Raw genomic sequence first — 15,497 nt, 5'->3', positions numbered from 1 at the left:
AACATGTGAATACAATTTGAAGCTGAACAATAAAACTGTAAAACATACATCATTTATTTTGCAAATAAAGTTTTAATGGGTTGATTTTATTACCATAAAAATAAAAAACGTCTCTGAGAAAATTTAATGGAAAATATCTGATATATTCTCATAAAATTTTTCAAGAAAAATGAAGCCATGGCCAAATATCAATTATATCTGTAATCCAGACTTACTGAAAAATCAAATGTAACAATAATTCCAAATTAACAGTTAAGTTAATGGCTTCATCCTTCACCTTCAATCAGTTTCAATATATCATCAATAAAAAACAACAGACAGGCCAGATCACTCACACAGAAAACATGTAGTGCAGATGATTAAAAATAATTGAAATTAAATTTCCTGGAAAGATTATAAACATATACAATATAAATTACAGAAGCAGCAGTAAAAACACTTCATTAACTGGTACGACAGGGGGACTATTTAAACATCATTGTCAAATTGTACTGGATTTATTCTAATAAATGCACCTAAATTTTTTTTAAGAATTAAACTTGTCTTAAGCAGGTAAATTCATTAATTCAATCATACAACTTGTACAAGATTTAATTAATCATTTTGAACTAAAATACAGAATAAACAACAACAAACCAACACTATTATTCCTTAATGATATAGTCCCATTATTATACCCAAAGAGAAAACTGGAAAGAAATGCAGAGCTCACCATAATGTGCACTGTTGAAGACGCCTGCCATTGTCCTACAGGAGGAGTTATCCCCACCACACACGCCACATTTGTCTCTCCTGGCCTTGGAGTTTAACACGTGATCACAGCCAGCTTGCTTCAAAACACAATAATTGCAGTCAAGATTATTGAAGTGACTAGCGATGCACTAATGGGGCTTTACAAAGTTCTTTCCAAAAATATTCTTTCAATTAACAGGAAATTCAATACAACAGGATTTTTTCAGGATATCTAATGATCTTGCTATATGTATACCAGTATTTTCACACAGCTGTTCACATGGTTGAAAAAGCACTGTTTTTTAAAGGATCATCTACATACTTCTTGCATCAAAATCACCTGGTGTGGGATTTAAAGATAGATTCTCAGATGTTCTTAAAAATCCCTGGAAGTAAAAAGCTAAGAATCCACATTGTAATAAATATTGACAGTGATTCCTATTTTGATTATTCGAGAGTAATTCTTTAAGGACATGTGATTCAAATGGGACAAAAAGTAACACACTATAGTAAGTTCAAAAAGAGGTCGTTGATGATTTACTTTTTTTTTTTTTTTTAACTTATGACCTTAGAACTCTGGGGATAAACTGAGCATATCTGAAAGAAATAACTTATTTCCTTAAAATTAATATCCAGCATAATAAAGTGTTTAAGAAAAAAAATGAGTAAATAAATAAAGGTGAGAGTACACAGTTTGACCCAAGGCTTTGAAAGAACAAACGCAGCTCTTTTCCACACAGATGGTGCCCTCTGCATACACTGCAATAACATTTAGTTCTTTGGAACACTCCTTTAAATTTAGTTATCAGGAGAGTAAGAAAAATTCATAAGCCTCATGACTTTGTATTTATAAGGTAAATATTTCCAAAAGGAAAATTCCATCCAGATATTTTCTGAAAGTAATATGCATCTTTATGTTCAGACGCATGTCATATTTTCTCATTATATCTGACTCTCTGGGTTTAACTTAGATAAAACAAGTTTTCAGGCACCAAGTGCCCTTTTTCTCATATTTAAAAGTCAAATAAAGTGAAGCAAAAGTCGCTCAGTCATGTCCAACTCTTTACAACCCCATGGACTAGCCCATGGAATTCTCCAGACCAGAAAATCCTGGAGTGAGTAGCCTTTCCCTTCTCCAAGGGATCTTCCCAACCCTGGGATCAAACCCAGGTCTCCCACATTGTAGGTGTATTCTTTCCCAGCTGAGCCACAAGGGAAGCCCAAGAATACTGGAGTGGGTAGCCTATCCCTCTCCAGAGGATCTTCCCGACCCAGGAATCAAGCCTGGGTCTTCCGCATTGCAGGCAGATCCTTTACCAATTGAACTATCAGGGAAGTCCAAAGCTTATTTCCAATCTGTAAGTTATTTTCAGTTTCTCTAAACATCTCATTAGCCCTTTGGGTGCAAGGCCTTTATCACCTAGGTAATAACAGATGTTTGGTTATAGGGAGAAGAATTGGTCCTATTAAGTTGCACTTAAGGAATGAGTTCACAAGATGATACTTATATTCTTTAGACAACATTCACTATCCTAGTTCTCAAACTCACCATCCATTGTTAGGATTGCCATCTACAATTTACACACTTTAATTCAGGGGCTCATCTGCTCTCACCTAAAATCCTACCTGCATGCATGCGTGCTAAGTCTTCAGTCATGCCCAACTCTGTGCAATCCTTTGGACTGCAGCCGGCCAAACTTCTTTGTCCATGGAATTCTCCAGGAAAGAATACCAGAGTGGGTTGCCATGCTCTCCTCCAGGGGATCTTCCCAACCCAGGGATCGAACCCGCGTCTCTTACATCTCCTGCATTGGCAGGCCAGCTCTTTACTACTAGCACCACCTGGGAAGCCCCACTAAATGGCCTACCTAACTCCAGTTTCCTAACAACTCGGTACATTCTGAAGATTTTAACATGCAAATCAAATCACATCTCTTGCTTAACTCCAAATTCTTGGATCTTCAAGGACTTCTGGAAAACATTTTCACATAACAACCGTCAGCTGGTGGCCACCTCCAATCTTGGTCCCTTACTTCTTCACCTTTCTAAAACTTTCTTATCCTAATAATTAGATCCAGATTCACACCCTGCATGAGCCTCTCCAAATCCTTTACCCACTTCCCCATAGACTAAGACACTCCATCTACAACATCTGCATGCCACCTTGCAGATGAGCCCACAGCCCTGTGTGTGTGTCCATCTCCTCCACAGATCTGCCACCATGTCAGAGGCGGGTGTTCTTTTCTATCTTTTCATCTCAGTGACCAGAACAGTATGTTGCATTCAGAATGTGTGTGTGTGTGTGTGTGCACGCACTCAGTCATGTCTGACTCTTTTCAACCCCGAGGCTCCTCTGTCGATGGGATTCTTCAGGCAAGAATACTGGAGTGAGTTGCAATTTCCTCCTCCAATGGATATTCCTGACCCAGGGATCAAAGCTGTGTCTCTGTGTCTCCCGCACTGGCAGATAGATTCTTTACCACTACTGCCACCTGGGAAGCCCACATAGAAATTTGGTAAAAGTTTGTTGAATGCATATAAGAAGTAGGAGAATGGAAAGCAGGTGGGAGGATATCACTGCTTCCAACACAGAGGGAAAAAGTGTCACCACAGAAGGTCACGTTCAAACTAGCAAAAGGACTTTGCATTCCTTGGGTCCTGAGACATCTTAGGATGTTAACTTCATCCCTCATCTTGATTTTGAGCACCATAGGCAAAACAAAACCAGCAAACTCATCTTACTGCTTCGTGAGTCACTCCTGATGACAAACAATAGCTCCTAACCATGTTCCTATCAGAGAAGGCAATGGCACCCCACTCCAGTACTCTTGCCTGGAAAATCCCATGGACAGGGGAGCCTGGTAGGCTACAGTCCATGGGGTCGCAAAGAGTCGGACACGACTGAGCGACTTCACTTTCACTTTTCACTTTCATGCATTGGAGAAGGAAATGGCAACCCACTCCAGTATTCTGGCCTGGAGAATCCCAGGAACAGAGGAGCTTAGTGGGCTGCTGTCTCTGGGGTCGCACAGAGTCGGACACGACTGAAGCGACTTAGCAGCAGCAGCAGCATGTTCCTATAGACAGTGGGGTAGCAACAAAGGATGCTGCACTGAAACTCATAAGAATGTATATCAAATTGCAGAAGTAATATCTGGCTAGAAAAATAGAAGGAAAACAGTATTCTGAAGTCATTTTAAATGCAGCGATTTTACTCACCCGACACAGGCCTTGAACACAGATGTCATTTGTTTCCGTTCCACAAGGAGTACCATCGGCAACCCTGTCCTTCAGTTGGTAGAAGCTAGTGGTTCCAGCCACCCGACAATAGAGTTTACAACGATCTTTTACAGCAACTGTAAGAAAAAGTCAAATTTTGGTGGACACGAACACATCTGTGTGTTCCTTTGTCCCAAAACTGTTCACAGCAAAAAAAGTATTCTAATTACTTACTCCCACTGTACTTTGGAAGCCACCTCACGTTAGGGGAGAGACCATTGATGTTGAAATGTTTACCATCAAAATCAGAGCACTGCTTCTCACGGAAGTCTTGCTTGCCTTTTGGACATGAATCAGTGTTACATGATCGAAATTTCATCCTGCGGCCCACACAGTACTTGCCTCCGTTTCTTGGCCTAGTCAAATTCATTACAGTTTAAAGCACATCAGTACAAGGTTATTTCTGCCATTTCATTCTAAAACTGTTCCATCCCTTTCCAGGATCTGGAAAACCACTGATGTCCCACTAACACTTTTTATTTTTAACAGAAGTATGTTACATGATCGGGAAGCAACTCTGTGGTTAATGAACTATAGAAAATCCATTTTAACATGGACATTGTGGCCTGGAGGGCAGAAATGATGTCTTATTCATGACTAGATTAACTAACAAGGAACTAATGGTGGGGATTTGTTTATGCATTTTGGAGGCAGGGAGACATATAGAGTGAACCCAAGATGATCACAAAGGAAGATGACATCATGTTAAAATTAAAAAGAAGTATATCTGACTCTTTGTTGTGTGTATCCTATGTATCACTCAGTCCAAAGAATTTCATGGTATCAATCTATAGACATCCAACTCCATTTCATGTTGGAAGATTAAAAACTTATATGAAGACTTTCAGCATAATTCAACTATTTTAAAATTCAAGTAAACTAAGTCATATTCTATTCATAGTATGTCATATTTCTGCATTAAAAATTCTTTATTTATATCTATACTAAGAGAACCATTTTTAAAATTTTTTATGGAATCCCTAAATTCTTCTAAATAGTTTGGTGAGCAGGATCTGTGCCTCAGTACTTATTCAAGCTAAAGACACTGAAGCAACTATAAGATGAAAATAAGAAAAAGAAAATATGACATGACAAATTATACCAAACAGTAAGAAATGGTAACAAAACTACCTATTTTACCCATGAAAACCAAAGCACAGTTGAAAGGGGCCAGGCTCTTTCAACAAAAGCACAGTAAAAGTAAAAATGCCATTATATTACTGTCGTTATTTGCAACTATTTCTCAAATTTACACTAAATCAAAAAAGAAAGAAAATGTCTGTCTTAACTTAAATTCTTAAAAGTATTTTACTTTTTTTTTTTTAAGGTCTGAATCTACCAAGATAGAAAGTAATACGGCTTAAAGTATTCCAGAAGTTTTCTGAATCTCAGAAACTTACAGACTGACCTCCAGTTTTAGAAGTGAATGAAACTGATGTTTACTTTCTGGTGCCTTGAGATAATCTTAATTTACAGTGACATAAAAAAGACATACTCGGGGCGATTACAGAGCCTGCTTGTGCTTTTGATTCCACCTCCACATGTCCTTGAACAAGAACTGTAAGGTCCCCATGGTCCCCAATCTCCATCTACAGGACGTGTTTCCATTTCTTTATTTACACATAGCCCGTGGTGGCAATGCTATGAAAATGACACAGAAAGAAACGATTCATGTGTTATCTAGTTAGGGCATCCCAGTAATAATAACACAGCAGAAAGACCAGCAGAAGAAAATGCATACAACTCCAAGCAGAATGTTATCAATTCAGAAACGAAATTACATTTGGTACCATTTTGTGAATATTTCCTGAGTATATACTGAGTAACTGGAAACAGATCAACAGAATGCAAAAAGGAACAGGAAATTTACTGTGCTTATGAGAGCTAGAGTCTCACTGGAGAGGGAAGACCTATTCCTATGGGGAAAACTTAAAAATGAAAAGTATTTTTGAAAAAGAAGCAAACAAATATTTGATTAATATGGTATATAACCATGCTTCTACCTTTTATGCGAAGGTATCTATCACTCTCCTACTCTTTTAGCTAACTTTCTACTCTATCTTTACTCAAAGTCTCAAAGATCACTTTGCTTCTTGTTTTCATCAAGAAAGTGGAAATCTACAAAAGAAGGTGTCCAAGATCTCCCAGAACCTCTTCTACCCACCCAACACCCAAAATCTCCCACCATCCCTTATGCCCAGTATGCGGCCTTCCTGCCCATGAGTAGACATGAAAATTCCAAAATCAGTCCCTCCATCGTGCACCTAATCTCATCTCCTCTCACCACTCCAGCAATTCTCCCATCTCTCCTACATCATCACTGTTCCAGCCGCCACTATATGAAAGCTAATCAAACTGTAGTCCATGCAGATGCTGGTCTTTGAACTAGTCACTGTCAACTGGGAGAACATGAGTACAGAAGATGAAGGTAAGCATTTAGAAACAGTCAGAAGATTAATTTTGTTTGTTAAAGTTAATAATGATGAAATCAGCTCACATTTTATTTTCTAACATTTGTGCATTCATTCATTTCTGGCTGTGCTGGGCTTTTGTTGCTGGTCATGGCCATCCTCTGGTTGTGGTAAGCAAGGTCTGCTCTTTGTTGCAGGGTGTGTGCGGGCTCTCATTGCAGTGACTTTCTTGTCGTAGAGCACAGGCTCTAGGCAAGCAGGCTCAGCTGCCCTACGGCATGTGGATTCTTTCCTGACCAGGGATCAAGCTATGTCCCTGCATTGGCAGGAGGATTCTTAACCACTGGACCACCAGAGAAGCCCTGTTCTATTTTTAATTGTGGAAAAAGTCACACAACAAAATGTGCTCCCATAGCCGTTTGTAAGTGTAGAGTTCAGTGGCATTAAGAACATTCACATTGCTGTGCAACCATCACACAGAACTCTTTGTCTTCCCAAATGGAAACTCTGCACCCATTAAACCTGGCAACCACCATTCTACCGTGTCTATGAATTCAACTGCTCTGTATATCTCACATAACTGAAATCACACAGTATTTGTCTTTCTGCATACATGCTAAGTCACTTCGGTCATATCCGATTCTGTGCGACCCTATAGACTGTAGCCCGCCAGGCTCCTCTATCCATGGGATTCTCCAGGCAAGAATACTGGAGTGGGTTGCCACGCCCTTCTCCAGGGGATTTTTCCCAAACCAGAGATCAAACCCTGTCTCTTAAGTCTCCTGCATTAGCAGGCAGGTTCTTTACCACTAGTGCCACCTGGGAAGCCCATTTGTCTTTCTAGGGCTGGCTTCTTTCACTTAGCAATATGTCCTGAAAGTTAATCCATGTTCTAGCATGTGTCAGAATTTCATTCCTCTACCAATTGAAAAATATTCCATTGTATGTATATATCACATTTTCTTTATCCATATATCTATGGATGGACACGGGTTGCTTCCACTTCTAAGCTATTGTGAATAATGCAATTCTTTTGGATATACACCCAGAAATTTTTGTGTTAGGTCACATGTACCTCTTTTTAATCTTTTTGAGGAACCACCATTTTGTTTTCCATAGAAAAAAATTGGCTCACACTTGGAATGTCTTTCTTCATTTCATTTTTACCATTTTATACAATAGCATGTTTATAAATGACCAGAAATAGTTAAAAAAAGAATACTAGTCCTTTACGAGAGATAGTTGGAGAAGTACTCCACTCTTTCTTTTTAAACAAAAATATCAGATCTCATTTCCTTCACCAGTTATTGTCTTATTTTTCCGTGAAAGAGTTGTCTTTGTTCATGGTCTAACTCTCTCCACCTCTTCTCATTACCCGACTGCAGCCAGAGGCTTTCACATACCACCTTCCACAAACCTGCTCATGTGACATCACCAATGGCCTCCAGGACACCATGACCAGTGGCTAGTTCTTAGTTTCTGCCTTCTTTGACTTATATGACATAGTAAGTGACAGAGCTAATCATTATTCTTCTTTGATTCACTTTTTCTTTTCTTGGTTTCCAGGACTCTACACACTCTTGGTTTTTTCTCTTTAATGATTTCTCTTTTGCAGTTTCTTCTTCTTTCTAACCTCTTAATGTCTCTGGGCTCAGACCATGGTCCGTTAGTCATCTGTTTCACTAATCACTTCCAGTCCAGATCTCTTTCCTGAACTCCAAACTCTATGGACAGCTGCTTCCTCACTTTCGTTTCAATGTCTAATAGCCACTTCAAGGATAACGTATCCAAAGTTGAACCTGCCCCCTCAAAATCTGCTGAGTGGATCTCAGTTATCAGCCAAATACATAGTCATCTTATCTCTTCCTCCTCTAATATTCCATAGCTAATACATTAGCAGATGCTCTGCTGCTGCTGCTGCTAAGTCACTTCAGTCGTGTCCGACTCTGTGTGACCCCATAGATGGCAGCCCACCAGGCTCCCCTGTCCCTGAGATTCTCCAGGCAAGAACACTGAAGTGGGTTGCCATTTCCTTCTCCAATGCATGAAAGTGAAAAGTGAAAGTGAAGTCGCTCAGTCGTGTCCAACTCTTCGCGACCCCATGGACTGCAGCCTACCAGGCTCCTCTGTCCATGGGATTTTCCAGACAAGAGTACTGGAGTGAGGTGCCATCGCCTTCTCCAAGCAAATGCTCTAGTTCCTTCAAAAACATATATAAATATCATCACTTGATTTGAGCCACAAACATCTATTTTACTCCAACAGCTCCCCTGAGTACATCTCCTCCTTGTCTACTCTTGGCCCTTAGAGTTTAGTCTCAAAAGTTGTCAGAACAGCCATGATCCTTTTTTAACGTAGTTTAAAAATTAAGTCAAATTAGGTGACTCCTCTGTCAAGTCTTTCAATTATCTCACTTTGAGTAACACAAAATTCTCATAACACCTAAAAGATTTTCTAGTAACTCCCACACACATCTCTCTCTCTCTCTCTCTCTCTCTCTCTCTCTCTCTCTCTCTCTCTCTCTCTCTCTCTCTCTCTCTCTCTCTTCATTCCACTCCAGTCAAAATGTCATCTTTGCTCTTCCCTGAACACTCTAGGAAAATTCCAGATTTAGAAGTCTGGCTATTCCCTTTGCCTGGAGCTCAACTCCCCTGTGATGTCCTCATAGCAAACTCCCTCACTTCCTTTAAAACTGCTCATTAGGCAACTTCCCATAAGATCACCCTTGACCATCATACTTTAAATTGCAATCTGTCCTCTCCTACCACACAACATCTAATCCCTTTTCTGCTCTATTTCTCTTATTCATGGTGCCATTATATTGTTTGTAATACTACAGTATCCAACTAGAATATAAGCTCCAGGACGGGGGCAGGGATCTTTCCTCTTTTATTCATTGATATATTCTGAGTACCTAGAATAGTATCTGACATGTAGGAGGCCCTTGACAAATTTCTGTTGAATGAATTAATCCTTGTAACCAAAATTATTAGCAGAAAAAAAAATGCTTTGTGCCCTTCATTAGCACAAATCATTTAATATGAGAAAGCCATACTAGAAGTGAACAAAAACAAAATCTCAAAATAGAACATACTGTGTGCGTGTAAATTTTGTGGGCATCTTCCAGAAATGTTTAAACAATCCTGCCACACTCCCTTTTTATTTATTTATTTCTGAGGGAACAGAGCGTGAAAAAGAATGCTATGTTGTTCATCATGCAGTAAAATTAACTCATTGTCAGATGGGCTCAGCATGTCTACATGCAAACAGATTTACTACGAAAAGCGTTTAACAGACATCACCATGTAAGACAGTCACAAGATAAAAGAACTAAAGGAAAAATTAAGGATATTTGTTTAACTTTCCTTGAATAACAGGAGCTCTTAATACTCAATATGGCTAATGCATAGAGGCTCACTATTTTCAGTTAATTTTTTTAAGGGAATTTATACCTCATATGATTTATATTTTATGCCAAATGTCACCTCTACTTTTAATCTACATGGGTTTTTAAGTAGGTCTCGGTTATCTCACCATATTTACCTGGATTTCAACAAACCCATGCTTTCCATACTGTCTCATTGGGGAATTAGTTAAGTGAGCTAATACAAAAAAGATGCTCAAAATTGGTAACACTTAGGATAATACAAGTCAAAATAAGAATTAAATTCTATTTTGTACCCCTAGAATGGCTAAAATTTTGTTAAGGCTAACAAAATAAACAATTGGCAAGGAATACAGAACAATTCAAACTTTCTTATATTGGTTGGTGAGTCTAAAATGGTTCACATACTTTGGAAAATAGTTTGGTACTTTCTTATGAAGTTAAACACACACCTATAGCCTAACAATTTACTCAAGAGAAATACAGACATATGGCCACAAGAAGATTTATATAAGGATGTTCACAGTGGCTTTATACATAAAAGCCCCAAACTTGAAATGACCCAACTATCTATCAACAGAAAAGTGGTAAACAAATTATGGCACAGCTGAATTAAACTGCAACATAAAGGAAGAAGCATTGATGCACACAATGATATGAATAAAATTCAGAAACATCATGTTGAACAAAAGAAGCCTGACCCACTAGCTCCTAGCCAAGACAGAGTATACTAGATAGCTTCATCTACTTTAAAATAAAGAACAGACAGGAGATGGGGCAAAGATAGTAGACCCTGAGCTCACCTCCTCCTAAGGACACACAAAAATTGTAACTATTTATAGAGCAACTATCAATGAGAGTGACCTGAAGACCAAAGAAAAGACTTTAGCTAAAGATATAAAGAAGGAACCACGACAAGATGGGTAGGAGGGAACATAGTATAGTTAAGACCCACACCCCTGGGTAGGCAACCCACAAATGAAAGAATAATTAGAATTGCAGAGGTTCTCTCCAAGGACCCAGAAGTCTAAACCTCACAGCAGGCTCCCCAGCCTGGGAGTCCTGCACCAGGAACACGAGCCTCACAGTGTTTGGCTTTGAATGCCAGCAAGGCTTACTTTCAGGAAAGTCAGAAAAATGTAGGAAACAGAGACTCCACTCTTAAAAGGCACACACACACACACACACACACACACACACAAATATCACATGCTTCAACACCCAGAGAAGAAGCAGAAATTTCAAAGAAGCCTGGGTCAGACCCATTTGCTGATCTTGGAGAGCTTCCCAAAAAGAAAGAAAGCATCTGGGACTCACCCTGGTAACACAGAAGCTGACAGAAGGCATTTTAGGGAGCTCGTCCCACCACGAGGACACTGGTACTGGCGAGCACCACTTTCACTCCTGCTGCTAGCTTATTAGCATCAGGGCCTGGCCCCACCCACTAGCTCACTGGCACATCTTGGGTCACCCCATGCCAAGCAATTACCTGGGAGGGAACACAGACCCATCTTCCAGCCAGCCAATTTGCCACAGAACCCACTGAGGCCCCAGCCACTCCAAAAGCTGGTCTTGCCCACCAGAGGGCCCAGGACCCAGCCCCAACCACCAGTGGGTCATCACTAACCCCAAGGTTCCAAGAGATTTGCAGCCAACCATCAGAGAAGATGCCACCCAACGGGGGCAGGTACCAGCCCTTGTAACCCCTGGGCTCCAGCCATACCACCTGCTGGCCCACACTGACTCTGGGACCAGCAGGGCCCTGAAGCCAGGAACCCAGACCACACTCACCCACCAGTGGACCAGCATCAGTCTTAGGGCTTCCTGGGCCTTAAGCTACCCACCAGGAAAATAACACCAGCTCCAGGACATCCCAGGTAAACATGGACCCCAGAATCCAGCTCCATTTGCCATGAGCAACTACTAGCTCTGAGGCCAGATTCAGCCACTAGTGAGCAGGGGCAAGTGCCTGGACTCGCTGGACCCACAGACACCATCCCTGGGAGTACCAAGGCTCCATAGCCAGCTGTGTAAAGACCTGGCCCACCCATCAGCAGGCCATCAGCGGGCTGGCACTAGCTCTGGGACCTCTTGGGAACCTCAGCCAACTGCCCTGGAATCGAGGTCCAACCACCAGTGAGCAAGCACCAAGACCAAGCCTCCACTGACCATGCAGCCAGCCACATCAGGACCCCATCAAATGTGCAAGTGGCCAGCAGTCTCCGCACAAGACAGAATCTGGCAACCAATAAGACCAAGAAGACTGAAATCATATCGAGCATCTTTTCTGACCACAGTCCTATGAAACCTGAAATCAACTACAAGAAAAAATTTTCAAAGAAAAAAATAAGACACAGTGCGAAAGCTAAACACTGTGCTACTAAACCACCAATAAGTCACACAGTAATAAAAAAAAAAAAATACCTGGAGACAAATGAAAACACAACCATCTAAAATCTATGTAATGAAAGCAAACGCAGTTCTATGAGGAACATTTGTAGCGACACAAGCCTACCTCAGGAAAGAAGAAAAATCCCAAGTAAACCTTATACCTAAAGGAACTAGAATTAAAAGGACAAACGAAACTCGGTGTTGGTAGAAGGAAAGAAATTATAAAGGTCAGAAAGAGAAGAAATTAATAAAATAGATACAAAAAAAAAGAATAGAAAAGATCAAAGAAACTAAGAGCTGATATTTGAAATGATAAACAAAATTTATTATTTAGATCCATCAAGAAAATAAGAGAAGGCTAAAATCTGGTGGCTCAGTGGTAAAGAATCTGAATGCAATGGAGGAGATATGGTTCAATTCCTGGGTCAGGAAGATCCCCTGAAGGAAGGCATGGCAACCTGCTCCAGTATTTTTGCCTAGGAAATCCCATGGACAGAGGAGCCTGGCAGGCTGCAGTCAATAGGGTCTCACAGAGTCAGACATGACTGAAGCGACTTAGCGGCAGCAAATCAATGAAATAAAAAATGAAAAAGAAGTTACAGCTGACACCACAGAAACACAAAGGATCCTAGGAGATTACGATGAACAATTACATGCCAATAAAATGGACAACCTGGAAGAAGTGGATAAATTCCTAGAAATGTACAATTTTACATGATTGAATCAGGAAGGAAACGTAAAAATACCAGTTTATGAAGTTCACTAGTAATGAAACTGAATCAATAAGTTTTAAAACTCCCAACTCTTGAAAGTCCAGAGCCAGATGGTTTCCCAAGTGAATTCTAACAAACATTTAGAGAAGAGTAACATCTATTTTTCTGAAAGTGTGAAAGCCACTCAGTCACGTCTGACTCTTCACAACCCCATGGACTATACAAGTCCATGGAATTCTCTAGGCCAGAATACTGGAGTGGATAACCTTTCCCTTCCCCAGGGGATTTCCCAACTCAGGGATTTAACCCAGGTCTCTCGCATTGCAGGCAGACTCTTTACCAGCTGAGCCACCAGGGAATCCCATTCTTCTCAAACTATTCCAAAAAATTACAGAGGAAGGAATGCTCTGGAATTCATTCTACAAAGCCAGCATCACCCTGATAATGAAACCAGACAAAGGTATCACAAGAAGGAAAATTACAGACCAGTGTCACTGATGAACACAGACGCAAAAATCTTCAACAAAATATTAGCAAACTGAATTCAACAATACATTAAAAGGATCATACGCTATGATTAAGTGGGATGTATTGTTCAATATCCACAAATCAATATATGTAATAGGTCACATTTCATTATCATGGTGAACCCAGTCACTTCACCTCTTGTTGGCAGATTTACATAAGTTTATCACTGATGCTAGAATGGAAAAGATGCAGTATGATTGACAGTTTGTCTTAGAGATACAATGTATTTAAAAACACGAAAACCAATCAACTTAAAACTTTCATTTATATTTATCTGAGTTTTTAGGAGAAATGTATACAATGGTAAATCCTTAAATTTGGGAGTATTTCAGATATTTGCTGGAATACTTATAGCTAGATACCTTTTTAATAACAAGAGTATAATATGTTTACATAAGTAAATGTCCATGTAATTATGTTAACTATAATATCCATCTGCTTTATCTTGAAAAACGGATAAAATTGAAATTCTAATTCACTTGAAAACATACATCAAACAAACACAGCAAAAACATTAATTCAACTAGCAGAAGAAAATATGATGGTGAGTAATGAAGAGTGCTGAAACACAGAGCAATCACATCCTTGGATAATCTCTTGATACAAAACTCACCCTTCGAGAAAACCTACCATCCCAGGACCACAGTTTGTTCCGTCTGCCAGAGGCATGTGTTGAGTGCGACAGCCCTTGTGGACGCCTTCTGCGCTGGTACACCAGAGACGCCTGCATTGTTTCTGTGAGTAATAAAAGGCAGGCACACAAGAGTGAAAATAACACTATGACCACCAGATCAATTCAGTATCATGCACAGATTTATAAATTGATCCTAGATACTTCCTGGTTTCATGGTCAGAGCTGGAAATAATCAGTAATAATCTTTTACTATGGCTTCACTGATGGCTCAGACAGTAAAGAATCTGGTTGAATGCGGGAGACCTGGGTTCGATCCCTGGGTCAGAAAGATCCCCTGGAGAAGGGAATGGCTACCCACTCCAGTATTCTGGCCTGGAAAATTCCATGGACAGAGGAACCTGATGGGCTACAGTCCGTGGAGTTGCAAAGAGTCAGACGTGACTGAACAACTAATACAGATACACATAATAATCTTTACTCAGTCAGTCTTCGGTCATCAATTTTCCTCTAAACACATAAAATGGCAACATTTAGTTTTTAAAAAATTGGATTACCATCTAACACTGAATAATGGAAAAGATGACTTGGAGCGAAGCATTCAAAATTACTAAGATACTTTTCTCTCTTTGCAAGACATTTTTCTAAGGGATTTTTTGTTGTTAAATGTTATTCACAAGGAGTTTCCAAAAGTCCCTTTTGATCCAACAGAGGAATGTATGAATAATGTGCATAGAAAAACTGTATAATGTATATTGGTTTCCTATTTTGTAAATATAATGCATACTTTCAATTTTTGAACATAGGGTTCTGAAGTTTTCACAAGATATGAAAACCCACAGAGGCTCACAGGAGCTATGCCCAAGATAATCCCTTTCTTTCTTTGAATTTAAATTCAAAGTTCATTCAGTATCCAAGTCAGTATGAAAAAAAATGTATTTTTTTATAAAAAATAATTGACATATATCGTCTCCTCTCCATAGCGGATATTTAAAGACATAAATAATTGTGATTTTAAATTTAAGATTTTAGGAATAATATGCACTATATGCAGTATGCTTTGCATGTCCCTGTGCTCATTGTTAAGTACCTTTCATTTATTCATAATCCATTCATTCATTCATAAATCATTCATGTATTCACTCATTCAACAGTCCGTAAACACTTTTTTTTTTTTTGGCTCCTATTATATGGCAGATCTAAACTAAATCCTTGGAACATATCTTTATTTAAATGAATGAACAAGGCGAGATTCCTGGTTCAATCATCTTCACAGTCTACTTGTACAGTAAGCAATTTAGCAAAGGTCTGCACAGGATTGAAGAATATGAAATGAGTATTCTGCTTGGGAAAGTAAGGCATAGATTCACCAAAGTACTGACATTTATTAGAACTAAATCCTAAATTTACCCCCAAAAGAAGACAGA

The 15,497-nt window shown here is 39.5% G+C and overlaps 1 protein-coding gene across 1 annotated transcript in view; it reads right to left on the bottom strand.

Moving 5' to 3' along the window:
* ADAMTS20 (ADAM metallopeptidase with thrombospondin type 1 motif 20) overlaps positions 1-15,497 on the bottom strand; it is a 201,577-nt gene that overhangs the window by 107,366 nt on the left and 78,714 nt on the right. Inside the window, exons 11-15 of the mRNA XM_018047904.1 lie at positions 14,070-14,174; positions 5,507-5,652; positions 4,186-4,367; positions 3,952-4,088; positions 713-830 (exon numbers count right to left, since the gene is read on the bottom strand). Of these exons, the coding sequence (XP_017903393.1) occupies positions 713-830; positions 3,952-4,088; positions 4,186-4,367; positions 5,507-5,652; positions 14,070-14,174 (688 nt within the window). The remainder of the gene's footprint in view (positions 1-712; positions 831-3,951; positions 4,089-4,185; positions 4,368-5,506; positions 5,653-14,069; positions 14,175-15,497) is intronic.

Source organism: Capra hircus, chromosome 5 (assembly GCF_001704415.2).
Source record: "Capra hircus breed San Clemente chromosome 5, ASM170441v1, whole genome shotgun sequence".
Lineage (NCBI taxonomy): Eukaryota > Metazoa > Chordata > Mammalia > Artiodactyla > Bovidae > Capra > Capra hircus.
Note: the sequence above shows the minus strand (reverse complement) of the source record. Positions and strands in the feature narration are given on the sequence as shown.